Raw genomic sequence first — 14,569 nt, 5'->3', positions numbered from 1 at the left:
TACAGTTCGGAGATGAATAGTTGTGTTTATTTTTGCACTTGGTACAAGGTGATTCTCAACCAAGTGAGAAAATAAATAAACGCGTTCACGCTGGTTATCGCTGATGAAATGCAACACACAGGTAGTATAAAAACAGTAAGTCCATTTTAACGTGTTGAAAATTACAGTAGCAAATGCGAATTTGGCATAAGAGGAGAGGATGTAACCCAAATGTGTGCTGCTACTTCAAATCGCATTCAGTTTGAGCACGATTTACTACAAACAGTAGAGGGCGCTCTAAACCGATACAATTGAAGTGTACAAGAGTAAAGTGGGGCTGCTGCACTTTTGAAACCCAAATAAAGTCACAAATCAGAAAAATATGATTGTCAACGAGCCGAACAACTGGCGATTATTTGCCGCACAAATAACAATTATTATTATAAAGTGTGCTGGGCAAATTTGTTTTGTTTTTCCATTTCAAAGCAATACAATTTGAATTCACCAAACAAGCAAAGTATACAAAAATAAAAACATTTAAAACGTCGTTCTTTCTAAAGGTGCTGCAGTGTTGTGTTCAAAGAAAATGGTGGAATCCAAAAATTGTAAACGCTATAAATGTTTGTTTTATTATTAAACAGATTTCAAAAAGGAGCAACAAACAGTGTGCATTTTCACAACGTATACACAGATTCATGCCGAAACATTCACAATTTGGATTAAAGAGTCAAACAGAATTAAAAGTAATTATAAGCTGTCACAAGAGGCGGGTAAATAAAGCCATGGATAAATCTGAGTGTGCATATGTAAGTGCAAGTAGCAATATAGCTAATTCAAATGCATCTTCACTTTTCTATGAAACGCTGAGTAAAAGTAAAAAAAATGTTCTATATTAACTTCTATGTACCCTCAACAGTCTAATTCTAATGAATGTGTTCATGGAATATAGATTAAGTGACAAAAACTGCCCATTTTTAGCTAGCTCAGGTGGCGGCCGTTTTGCTGTTGACTGAAAATAACCCAAAATTGGTAATGAACAAACAAGGCTCACCTGTTTACAAAGTTTGATCACGTGACTTTTGCAAGCTGAGCTGTGATTGGTCGGTATATGAGCTCTCTATGCGGTATATGAGGCGCAGAGAAAATGTAGTTTTAAAGAATAATTTGGAGTTGACTTTTCCTTAAAAGTTGTATTCATACATGCGTTCACATGTAGAAAAATAATGATGCCAGTCAACTGAAGGAAAAAAGAGAAAAGAGGAAAATATGCTGCATTATGTAGCCAACGTGTAATTTGCTTATACATGCTTGATTTTTATTGTGTTAATAAGTTAAAGTAAAAAAAAAAGTTTCTTTTTGTTGGCTCATTCAATGCCAGTGACATTTTTCCACGTTTTTTGAGAGTCTGGACATTTAATCCCCCAAACTTAAGTGTGAAATCGATACTTAAGTACATTAAGGACATGAATTTCCATATATTTACGCATTAAATTTATACATAAGTTTCTGTTATTGAATTTCTGTACTCTTTAAAAAAAATAAAATTGAAATTCGTCCTTGGCATTGAGTTAAAAACGCAGTTAATGCACATATGCTATTATTGGAGATTTGTAATGGTAAAATCAATACATTAATACAACATAGCTTTTCAAGCAAAATAATATTGAAATAAACTCTTGAGTACAATATACATATATTTAGGATGACAGGTTTATTTTTTGAGTATACACTATAAGAAACTCAAACTCAAGGCGTGTGGGCCGAATCTGACCCGCTACATCATTTTATGTGGCCTGCAAATTATGATTTCTGGTTAAAATACCAAATTTGCCAGTTATCTTCAACTTTTAAAGCATTTTTTTTATTCCTAATCGCCCCTTTTGAACAGTTTACTGGCTACTAATTTCAAGCCTGGGTAAAAGTGTGATGATCATACTTAAATGTATTGGTGGTACTGATTTTTTTTTCAGTATAAGATTTGATGCATCTCTTAAAGACTAACTGAATCCAACGATAAAACATTGGAAAAAAACACCGCTTTTTGTGCTTAATATGAAGCCCTTCAAAATCAACTTTTAGGGGGGAGGAAGAGTCGGATTGGTGGGTGGTTGGTGTGGCGAGGTGGGGTTGGGGGGGTTGAGGGTGGGAGGGGGGGTTATTCCCCTCTAATGTCCGCCCCTTAATCCGGTTGGCTGTCAGCCTGCCCCGTGGCCAAGCGCTGAGAGGTTGGCGCAGCTGTCAATCAAAGGCAACGTCCTCTCCTCGGGCTTGTGGCTCCCGGAGACGTTTCAGTCACTTCGCCGTGTGGAGACAGCTCGGACGGAGCCGACAAGAGGCGACTCGCGTGAATGTTGTGCGTGGACCATCAGCGGCGCGCCGCAGCCTGCCCGCCCCGTGCGCACGCCTTTTCCGCCTGGCGCGGTCACACCGAGACACGCGTGTGATTTTTTTTTCTTTTTTTTTTTTAATATCTATTTTTTAAGGGGCTTGTTTTTGTTATTGTTGTTGTTGCATGTCAGAAGGCTCGGAGCTGCTGTTCGCCGGCTCTGCGGCTGTTTGTCTGCGCTCACCGAGCCCCCTCCCTCCTCCTATGGGACTCTAATTAATCGGAGGCATGTGGACTCGCACCAGGATTAGACATCGCTTCCTAATAGTGTGCCTGCTGTTGACGTTATGGGCCAAGGTAAGACGCTCCTCTTTTATTTATTTATTTATTTGCGTTTTGAACAATAAAAAAAAAAAAAAATCAATTGAGCAACGCCGCACACACCGACGCACGCGTCAAATCAAGGATTTTTTTATTTTTATTTTTTTAATCAAGCCAGTCTGAAAAGTTGCCAGGCACGGACAGATTTGGACCTTCTTTGCATTACATTAATCGATAATTCAATTACGTAGACGTCATTAGGGGAGCATGAGATCACGCCACCTTGACGAGACTCACAAGGATTAATGAGTGTTCGCCTTAACCCCTCCCCGACCTTTTATTGCTATCAATTAACACCCGGGGTTGCTTTTATTCATATTTTGGGGGCCCACGCGAGTTGTAAATTGCGCCAATTGTCTGCTGCAGCTTGCCAATTTGCACCAGGGAGCCCAAAAACGTGCACGTTCTACTTTGTTATATTTTGCGATGCCTCATCGTGGAGGATGCACAAGGAACCAGACATACTTGCACAATATCATGACAGTCATCTGTAATCGTCATGTTGTGGCTGCTCGCTGTCGGATAGAAATATTAAAAATATGGCTGAATGTGCTAAAATTGTACAGTGCTCCCTCGCTGTTTCGCTTTTCGCAGCTTCACTCAGTCGTGGATTTTCATTAATGACAGTAACTTTTTCTATTGTTTACTTAGCATATTGCCGATTTTCCACCTGTTAAGTCAGGCCAAGCATAACACATTTCAGTTGTGTGTATTTATTTTTTAACGAAATAAACAAATAAAAAAATCTAACAAAAGGAGAAAAATACAATTTTTCTTGGATTTTCATTTATGACCATAAGGTTACTTCAGGTTTAGCTTGCAATTTCTCTTAATTTTTCTTTCTAAATCAGACCAGACACAAAAATGATTTTGTTTGTTTTTTTTAAACAAAGAAACAAATAAATAAAATCAATCCTTGTGTGTATTTGTGGGACCGTAACCTCTGTGATAAGCGAAGGGGCACTGTATATGTAGTAATAGCAGATTGTTTTCCACACAAAATGTTATTCATTAAATAAGTATATACTGTAAGCAGACAAGTATTTTACATGACGAAAATTCTTGTCGCTGGCAAGGAAAGAGTTAATAGCCCTTGAAAATATGAATGATCTAGCTTCCTACATTGATGTGAATGAATCACTCTACCCTTGTGAAATTTTTGATGCAAAAAAACAAAATAAGCCCTTGTGCAGTATTTTTTTGCATCATTGGAAAGCATTGAAAGAAGACACTCAGAAGCTGAAATTTCACCCATATGGTGACAGCTTATCAAAGTTCAACATGGCAGACCACTTAGTTCTTACACTGCCAGAAGTGTCCCATCCCTTGGCTAAAATACTGCAAGAATGCGGAAGAAAAAGACTTGAAAATAATCAAAATAATGCGGGTTGAATTCATTTTATGTTCAGTAGGTTTTTCAATTTCATTATTATACAAAGCCGGATTCTCCCCCATACTAGAATGGTTCGACCCAATTTGTCATGTTCCGCCTCTCGTCACCTGTCGAGTGAATGATTTATTTTTGTAAACACATCTCTACTATAATCCCAAAAGTTGAATATTTTCTTTTTCTTTTTGAGAACAGGCCTGAAACTTTATGTTTAAAAAATGATAATTAACTTTAGGTTGATTACTTTTTGTGGACCAATACAAATGAAGTTTGCAGGGGTCTAAAGTTCAATCAATCAGACATTGACGGCATGTTTTAAGTTTGTTTTCAAAATATTTGTTGAACGGCAGACATTTTTTGTATTTAGACGATGATAGGTTTGCATTGACATGCTACACTAATAGCATATATGGGAAACGTAGTGTTTACATGTGGAGATGTCAGATTTTTTTCCCCGTTTATGCTTCGAATTCTATCACTTGAGCCACTCAGTTCGAAGCCACCTTAAAAAAAATCAAAATACTGGAATCAGCCTTCAGTATAGCCGCCTCCAGTTTTACGCCACTTGCAAACTCCGAACGCGATAAAGCAACTGAAAAGCAAGCGTTATTGTCGAGAGGGCAGACCATCTAGTGTTTGCTCTCATGTAATTGCGGGCCTTTCCAAAACGTTGTTTCCAGGCGTCCCAGTCAACAGGCTATTTCGAGCTGCAGCTGATCTCAGTCGAGAATGCGAACGGCGAGTTGGCGAGCGGGGAGTGCTGCGACGGCTCCAGGAGCTCCCTTGAGGACCTGCGCTGCGTGGAGGACCAATGTGACACTTACTTCAAGGTGTGCCTCAAGGAGTATCAGGTGGACATCACCACTGGGGGCACCTGCAACTTCGGAGCTGGATCTACGCAAGTTCTTGGTGGAAATATGTTGAATTTTCAGAACGCAAAGAACAAAATCGACGACGCTGGCAAGATTGTGATTCCCTTCCAATTTGCCTGGCCGGTAAGTTTTATTTTATTTATTTTTTTCCCTCCTATTACGCCTGCAGGTTAACATGTCTACTTCCTGTCTGCAAAGATGATTCACAATATGCAATGCTTCAAGTTCATGTCCTTGAATATGTACTGTAAGCGCGCCAGCATTCTTTCGCACCGCTACAGCAGCAATTACGAAGATGAAAGTTAATAGTTAATGTGTCATTGAAGAAAACTGGCTTTGCAATGGTACGCTTCATACCTAGAACTAATGAATGTCATTTTCCCATCAATGGGATTCAAAATCCATTCTTCAGGTGTCAAACTCGAGATCCTCGAGGGCCGGTATCCCGCATGTTTTCCGGGTTTCTCTCCCCAAAACACCCGATTGAAATGAAACATCGCACTTGCTGATTCAAACAACCTTGCGGACTTTGTTGGAAAGCGAATAAATGTGTTCAATTTAGGTGCGTGAGTGGAACCCACCTTCTACATGACTTTTTTTGTGACCTTCAGATGCTACCCCGCCCAATGACTTTGAGTATAACTTAAAGATTGCATTAAAGATCGTAATGTCACCTGGGTCGTCTCTTTGAGAGTGGGCCAGATATATATGAGGTTTGGCTTTGTTCCAGTGCGCCACTAAGCACCTGTCAAGGCCACCACAGGCTAATTGGACAGAGGGACACGCTTTCATATGCACATTCTGAAGTGGATCCGCGTTGCCGTTTCCGCCCAGACGACACTTAAGCGCTCTGTTTGAAGTACAGTGGGCCCCCGTGTTACGAGATTAATCCGTTCCGCGGTTGGTCTCGTAAGCAATCCAAACCTATGTTAAATAGCTAATGGGTTTAGAACCCATAAAAAAAAACATAAAAATTGTACATACGTGTTAAAAATTGGTCCCGAAATAGTATAGTAAGTGCTATGTATATATAATATACATGCATACAATCAGAAAACATCACAAATGAAAAGGATTTATTTACCTTTGAGTGGCGTTTGTTCTGCCCATATTGCCTAGTAAGCGTAGCCTAGGCTAGGCTAGCTTTGGATTTCTGGATTATCTTCAGTTTTGTTTCCATATAAATCATCTTCTTACTTCTCTTTTACATCACTAGCAATCTTGGGACCCATGTCTAACCCATTCAAGGTTGAAGTAAGCAGTTAAATGCACTATAAATACGGTTTTGTAACCACTCGCGATAGAACAAAGCTTTACCGTTCCGCCATTTTGAAATGACCAATAGCAGACCAGCATCTCCGTGAAGAGACGCCAAACAATAGCAGACCAGCATTGTAGTGACGCGTTGCATAGAGGCAGTTTGACGGGCTACAGAAAAGCAGTGCAATTTCCTAAAAACGACAAAACAACACAAATACAGCCAACCCCCTAGGGTCATGACAGTTTTTGTGGCAAAGCGGGGGAAAATACCGTAAAGTTGGGAGGAAAAAACTCAGTATTCCACATCGCAACATGAAAAAAAACGTAAGCCGGGTACGCTGTAACCCGGGGGTTCGCTGTACTGACATTCTGCAAAGACGTTCAATGTAATTCGAAAGATACTTTGGTTCGAAGCAACTTTTCTGATGGCTCGACGTATTTTTTCACAAAGAATCGTAGGCTAGCCGGCGTCATACGCCCGTCGTCAAAGCCCACGCGTTTGGAGTCGGCGTCTTGAGCAACTTCCTGCCGGAGTCTGGTGCGGTCTTCTGGCCTCGACGCTTTCATGTTGACTGGAGATGATAATATGTTGTGAGTGGGCCTCGGTTTGGAGTTCCCCCTTATGCATCCCGCCGCTTCCTCCCCTGCTGCGGGTGCCAGGTGGCCCCTCCAAGGCAATTAAGCTTGTCCCACTCTTGAAGGTTGATAATGATTTAGGCCGGCAAATTTGGTGTGCACGCTGTAATTGTCCTACTTTGACTTGCCTACTTTTTGTAGCTCCTAGACATCTAGTAATCTTCATGGCTATATGCGCATGTTAGGATTTTTATTTTGCATGTGCACAATGTGCAGTATTAACTCTTTCAGTGCCAACCTTTTTTGGAAAAGGCAACCTCGAAAATAATTAACCTCAAGAGGTTTGAAAATACGTTCCATGTTTTTCAGACTATAAGCTACAACTTTTTTACTTGGAACAACTTTGACTGTGCCCAAAAGAGTTTTAGAAATATAGTATTGAAAAATAGCTTTTAGAAAAGTTTGTGAGGAGGATTTATTACGTATATGATCGTATATGTAGATAACGTTGCATGTATGAATTTCTGCATTTGTAATGTATTATATTCGCTAAAATAAAACAACATTAGACAAAAGGGGACGGAAGAAGACGCAATGGAAGTATTGATTATGAGTTTGAACTGCTATTTAATTGCGGTATTCTATTGGGTGTTGAAAAAAACTGAAAGAGTTCATTTTTCAAGCTTTTTAGTGACGATCAATCAAGCAATGAAGTGATTGATTTGATTGCAAACTAAGTGGCAAAAAAATCGGTCTAAACACACGCTATGTAGTGGATAGTTTTCACATTGAACAAAGGTTCAACTTGGAAGGTTTCTGTTCAGTTGAGTTCGCGCCTGCCGCCTCAAGTCGGAGGCGAAGAGGTTTATTCTTGGTGCGATCTGTCAAGTGGTCCTGGCGGATAGCACTGCACTATTCCAGTGGCGGATGTCACAACGAGCCCGCGGGGGTCACTCGCTTGCGCGGCGTTGTCACGCCGAGGAAACAAAGATGCAGTGTACCATTGCCGGTGTCATCTGGCTAACAGCCCATTTTACACATTTGACACCCGGCTTCTCCGCCGTGACATCAGAAGCCGCCGAAACGGGTCACATCTTCTGTTAGTTTGCTTAGCTGGCCGCAACGATATTTTCCTTCGAGTGGTGCCGTCTTACAGTTGAGCTCACGCATGCTACTTTTTTTGTTTTTGTGTTTTACCCATGTCAAACATTCTGTCTCGTGACTCCTTCAGTGTCTGAAATTCTGTTTGGAATGGCATTGCGATGTCACAAATTACAGCCCGTCAAAAAAACATTTCCGGGTTTAAGCCACTGAGCGGCTGCTGGCCCCTGCCAAAACATTAAAATACATGATATACAGCACATACGCATAAATTGCGTTTTACAACAATACTTAACCATATCTAAGACTGAAACGAGTCCTTGAGTAATTCCATTACCTCTGTTCAAAAAAAAAAAAACGCTCGAGGCATTTTTTTTCTTGCCGAGGATACCCACTTGTGTACAGCCATAAAAAATATGTCAAGCAAATTGCAATAACATTTGTTCATACCCTGCGTGACAGTAGAACACACCAGAAGCACAGTGAGGAGGCTAACTTCAAAATAAACCAAATAATATATGGATATGAATACATTGTTACACTTTTATTATGAAGCTGTTTTCGGCAGCTTGGCTCGTCTACTCCAAGTGTTGCGCCCGACTACCAATACAAACACATTACATTGTTCCAAAATTACATTCAAACACCAATTCAGAATGCTAGCAAACAACTTTACGCTAACGTTGCTGTGCGGTACCTGTTGCTAGCGTGGCTCAGGCTCCATTATAGCTGCACCTAGCATAAATTAGCCGCTAAAGGTTGTAAATATTGTTAAGTATTGTTGTAACCCGTAATGCATACGAGTACTGGCCTGCATATGACTTGGCGGTGGCTAGCTTTGTCTCACTCTCCTAAAAACAAGAAATGGGAATGTGCAGTGGACTTTTCGAATTGTTTAAGAAATGCCTTTTGGCCAATCATGTGACTGGATGTCGTGGCTTCACTTAGCCTGCATTTTAGATTCAGGTTGTAAGCGTAACTGCATGGCTTCTGTTTCAGGCTAGAAATGATGAAAATTAGCTCCATTTACTTGGTTGTTTAATACCCAATGGGTGGCCAGACAGTACAATTACTTTGTTTTTACATAAAATTAACTTTATTTCCCATGTCTTTTTTTTAAGTAATTAACTCGTTCACTGCCGTCGACGGCTATAGACGTCAAAGATCCATTTTTACAGGGCTGGTAGTGAAAGAGCTAAATGACTTGACGTTGCTGTACAGCGTATAGAAAATGTTGCTGACACGAGTGAATATCCGTTAACGTCAGCCTGCAGTAGTGCCTCTCATCTTTCCTCCTGCATTTCTAGTAAGAGCTGCTTGTTCCGTGACAAGATATCAGAGCTTCGTTTCGGTGTACTGACCAGACCAGCGTGACGCTTTGGCTAATATCTGATTGGACTCGGATTGCGTAATGTTTGAAATGTCTCCAGTACTTGTCCAGTTTTATTTTATTGCCACTAAAGAGACATGTGATTGAGGCCTTCAAAGCCTGTGGAATTTAAAGGAATAACGGACTTGTTTCAAATGTTTTTCAGATTTAATACAAAGCTGTGGTTGATTTGTCAATATTATTAACAATTGCTTGATTTTCAAGGCAATAATTTTTATTTATTTACTTGGTGTTTGACTTTTGAGCCCTTGGTTGTCTTTCAGTCAACCCAATTGGTGTGGCTTGTACTAACGGTTCTTTGGCTAATGTACGATTGTACAATGTGTGTGCTCTCAAGTGAAGCCACACCGTCCTTCCTCACTACAAAATGTAATATCACCGGTAGCCACAAGCGACGCCAAAAACAAAGATCAAGCCAAAGTATAAATGAATGAACCACAACTAAATCTGTTCCAAAACATCATTATTTGCAGCTTGGTACCAGTTGATCCACGGACTGGTACCGGGCAGATTGGGGACCTCTGATTTACGGAATATTTTCACTCGTCATTCCAAATATTCAGTTAGTATGTCATGTGTACATTTCCTGTATCACTTTGATCGCTCAACCGACAAAAAATGTCATGACAGAGAAGCGCTGCTAGTTCTTGCACAATGAATTGACTTCCAGTCACTCAAGGCTTTCCATCACATTGATTTATTGCGCCGCTTGCTATCGGAAAGTAGTACTCAAGGAAGCTACATTAAAGCTTTTAGACGCGCTATGGATTTTGCGCCTCTGTGTGGATTAACGTCAAAGAAGGATCCGGCCAACAGGACGTTAATTCCTCCTTTGGGCAGTCCTCACCTTGTCAAATTTTTGGGTGTGAAGAGATCGCAAGTGAGATAGATCCTGCTTACATTTTCTCATTGATGAAGACTTTGATTGGCGGACGTGACCGTATCAAAAGAGGAAGTGCCGACTTGTATTAGAACCATGTGCTAATGTGCACAGACCTGTGTGAGACTGCCTTTACTGGAGAGAACCCAAACTATTTGAATGGGTTTGGCTCCCTCCTCCAGCCACGTGTCCGTCAAATGCACGCGGCGTGCACTTTCAAGCAGATGCAGTCAAGTGCAGCCAACCATGCGTGTGGTTTTTCAAGCGGGATCTGTGGAACACACCAAGTAAACTTTGGAATACTACCTTCAAAGTTAGACGACGCTTAAAAAAAATTGTCTTTGGCCATTAGTGGCCATGATTTTTTTTTTTTTTTTTGAAGGATCGAACGATTATTTTAATAATTAATCTTTGAAATTTATTATATATTAATCGATTTACCATCAAAAAAATAAAAAGTTTAAATGTCGACACTTTTTTTTTCCGATCGGTTACTGGTTTGCTCCTAAAAGTCTAAAAATAGGCAAGATTGTTGATTTTTTTTTTTCAAAATAAAAGCAAATGTTTGTAAATGATTCATTTTGATTCTACTCAATGACAATCAGTCGATTTCATGAAGGATGATATAACATTTAATTGAAATTATTATTTTTGGTCAAAGAGATCCGACAATCAATCCCAAATTCTAATTTATATAGGTCTCAATTTTTTTTTCAATAATTTGGCCAAAGGAATATTGGAAAAAGTCTGATACTAAATGAATTAAGTATTGAAGTAATCAGTTACCAAAAGAAATTCAGTACGAAAGTTCTTCATTATTTAGTACATTAATCGATCACTTTAGGTACTTTAGTACCTAATATAATTGATTACTTTAATTCAGTACCCAAAGTAATAGATTACATTAGTACTTAAAATGTTCTAGTAGTGTTTGATTACTTAATAGATGACTTTAGCACTTTGGTGCTTGTAATTAATTCTTAATTGACCAGCCATTTTTAGACCCCCCTTTTAAAAAAGATAATTAAAAAAGATAAGTCCCATTGAATGTCTGGATTATTAAAAAAATAAAATAAAATGTCTTGAGAGTCTGACATTTGCAAATCAGGTTCTCTAAAGGATCAAAAATAATGATTAGAATTTGAGTATCAAGATGTGGTTGAATTAATGTCATGTTTTTGAATAAAGGCCCGGAAATAATTTTTTTATGTCGATTTAATCGATTAATCAGTGCAATACTTGACGTTAATTGATGATTAAAAGTGGGTGTAGATGCCTCTGTTCTTTTAAAGAAACAAATGCTACCTTGAGTTGTACCATAGCGGAAGGATGTCATGTTGTTTCTGTTTAAATATCTTTAGCGCCTCTACTGGCAGCAGCCCAGAATTGCACTGCACAACAATAATTCCACACAAACAGCAGAATGCTCGATCAATGAATTAATTAGCAAATCAAAAGTCTCAGAAATCAATATAGCAGGAAGCTAGCTTAGCATTTCATTTTTGATTTTATGAACTGTAAAAGCCTGCAGTTGAATTTTTTTTGTAGAATTTGAGGAATTATTTTAAGAGGCAAAAAGTTTTGTCGTCACGGTTGTATTGGTGACCTATATGAGCCAAAAAGCTTCCTCTGGAAATTGGGCCAGCGTGATACACCACGTGGTGTTTTAAACATTACAAAGAATTTGGACGGAAGCCGCAGTAAGTGTTCCGTTTCATCATTTTGAGTCAGGACTTGTACAGTAAGTCACCGCTTTCATCGGCGCTGGCCTATTACTGTAAGCGCGGAGCTGAACACGCCGACTGAGGCCGCGCGGAGGCGGCCGTGGTTCAGCCACACCTGATACGCCGCTTCTCAAAAGCTGTTGCTAGGAGACGGCCGCATAGGCCTTTGGTAAACAATTATCTTTGCTCGCCGCGGTGCTCGCCTTCCCCCATCCTCCGTTTTTGGTCCGAAGATTGTTGTTTGCAAAGCTACTCACCTGCGCGCCACCACGGCCTTGAATTGAGCTCGTAATTATCTAGTTTGTAACCTCTTCGTTCAAGTTACTGCTTTTTATTCAAGCTTAGCTTCGACAAGCGTAAACTTGAGTTCCGAGCACTGTACGGTCGGATTTAACGTGACTTATTTTACACCGAGCAACATTTTGGATAGTGAATTAAAATAAAAGGAAATTACACATTTTGGATTTAAAACAACCACGTGGCTTCATTTCATTTACAAATTCATTTAGCTTCATGCTAAGCTGAAATGCTAACATTAGTTGTAGCAATAACCATTGACAAGCCTCAGATACGCTGAGTGACTTGCGGAAAAGAAAACATCCGTTACCGGGGCCGCTTTCAGCCGTTTATTGAGCGAGACATTCAAATACAAAACGAGAAGATTCACAAGGAGAAACAGTCGTGTAACTAGAGTGTACAACCTGTTTATTTTCATTATTTTGTATTGTGTTATGATTTCGAAGCTGGTGTTTTCATATCAATTGAAACACTTCACATGAATTTGCTATTTCAACTCCGATTGTGTAGCGTATAATAATATCAATTGTTGCTATTCCATCAATCACCTGCTGAGGCTATTCATTAAATGTCAGCATCTAATTATATATCAATTCATGGAAGTGCCCACCCCGCGTCTACATGCCATCCAGCAGTTACTCAAACAATCAAATGCTTTTTAAATATCCGGTAGCGTCCTCGTATGGAAATCCAAGCTGCCCAGGTCGATGCCCGACCGCCACCGGAGTCGGCTTCGTTTTGAATGTGTAAACCGCCATTCAAAGTGGTTATGAGCTGTCATGGAAACTTGTACAACAGAAATAAACTTCCTAAGCTGAGTGGGTGGGGCTTACCGGCCGGGGCAAGTCGACGACGCTTTTTGTGAGGCCGCCGGATGCCTTTGATAGAGCTATGAAAGCAATGTTGTGACGACACGGGGAAAGATGCTGCGAGGTTTGAGATCTGCGAAATCCCGCGGGCTCCCGCTTCTGTCGTCTGAACGCCCCGCAGCCTGTAATTCAGTTTCATTTTCATCCAATTCCTCTTAACAGATGTGCAGGTGCAACGGGCTCCTTGTGGCGGTAATTAACGCATGTCATTACATGGGCAGTTAACCCCTCGCACCGCTGCTGAACCTGTTTGAAATGCTAATGGGCCCCGATTGGGAGTCGGTGCCGCATTGTGCTCGGACCCCCTTCTTACTTTGGATCGCTAATGTTTGCGGAGCATGCCCATTGCTGTGGCAACTCTTCAATGTCTTCGGGCCAAATGAGCCGCCTTCAAGGAGTAATGGACCAGTAGCCCAGAACACATGCGCTTTGGCTCGCGCAAAGCTAATGTGTTACCGTCGTTTTATTTACTTTTGCAGAATCATTCAAAAACATCAACAGATAAATAAACGACGATTTATCGCACAGCTGTAGATTGATGTGGAAATCGTATTTAATTGAATTGTTTTGAATTGGAAAGCGTTTTGAAATGAAAATGACTCTAAATCAAATCATAGACCCCAGAATCGGAATCTGATCAAATTGTGAGACAGATTCACAGACCTAATATTTATATGTATATAGACTTCATATTTTGCCCTGAGATTTACAGCTAATAACGTTTTTGGACTTAGCTTTGCGATGTGTGCACTTTATCTATTCATTTATTTATTTATTTTTAGCCGGCAAGCAACTTTTCAAAGTAAAACAATGCAAATATCCATTTTTGTTTGTGCCTGTTACTCTTTTCTAAATTTGGTTGCAAAGTTAAAAGAATTCACTACCCACAGGAATGAAATACATTGTTTTGCTTTGGGGTTTTTTTACCCTTTGTAAATTTTTAAATAATATCCAAAGTTAATAAGTTTGAATGCCAGTTAAAAATGAAAATGAAACATTTTAGTTTTATGAACTTACTCTGGATCTCTCACATGAAATCCGGCCCAATGACTCCATTTTTGGCGCTGGGGGGAGGGGCCTAGTTTATTTACATATATACCTTATTAAATATTTAATTAAGTGCTACAAAGTAAAAGAATCGTAAACATATCCAGTCGTGGAACGTTCTGGTCGTTTTCGTGCTAAGCTAACATGTAACATGTGTCAATAATATATTACCACCATTAATTGTTTGGTTGTTAGTTTTCTCACGGGGTTGGATTTGTGCAATTTATAGCGCAACTTGCTAACATATCAAACTGGAACTCTGCATAGTCAAAAATCTGGACTATCAGCCTATGTTTAAAAGTCAAGGTGGTCATAGTAAAACGAATACAGTGTAAAGTTGAAAGGGATGCGTTTGTGTGATTTTTTTTCTTCACGATGCTTAGTCCTGCCTGGATCGTGCTGGTTAATTAGAACCAGAGTGTGTTGAAGGCTAATGACCCTGTTGGCATCATAGCAGCCTGCTCAATGGGCCGTGCG

The 14,569-nt window shown here is 39.9% G+C and overlaps 1 protein-coding gene across 2 annotated transcripts in view; it reads left to right on the top strand.

Annotated features, from left to right (window-relative positions):
• The first annotated feature begins 2,299 nt into the window (after positions 1–2,299).
• Positions 2,300–14,569, top strand: part of jag2b (jagged canonical Notch ligand 2b) — a 50,348-nt gene continuing 38,078 nt past the window's right edge. For both annotated transcript variants that reach the window (XM_088403454.1, XM_088403455.1), the window contains exons 1-2: positions 2,300–2,662; positions 4,757–5,071. In XM_088403454.1, coding sequence (XP_088259580.1) covers positions 2,594–2,662; positions 4,757–5,071 — 384 coding nt within the window. In that variant the 5' untranslated portion in view covers positions 2,300–2,593. The remainder of the gene's footprint in view (positions 2,663–4,756; positions 5,072–14,569) is intronic.

This window comes from Hippichthys cyanospilos, chromosome 20 (genome assembly GCF_059441005.1).
Source record: "Hippichthys cyanospilos isolate Australia breed blue-spotted pipefish chromosome 20, RoL_Hcya_1.0, whole genome shotgun sequence".
NCBI classification, from domain to species: Eukaryota; Metazoa; Chordata; class Actinopteri; order Syngnathiformes; family Syngnathidae; genus Hippichthys; species Hippichthys cyanospilos.
The sequence above is the reverse complement of the archived record's forward strand: the minus strand, read 5'-3'. Positions and strand labels throughout refer to the sequence as shown.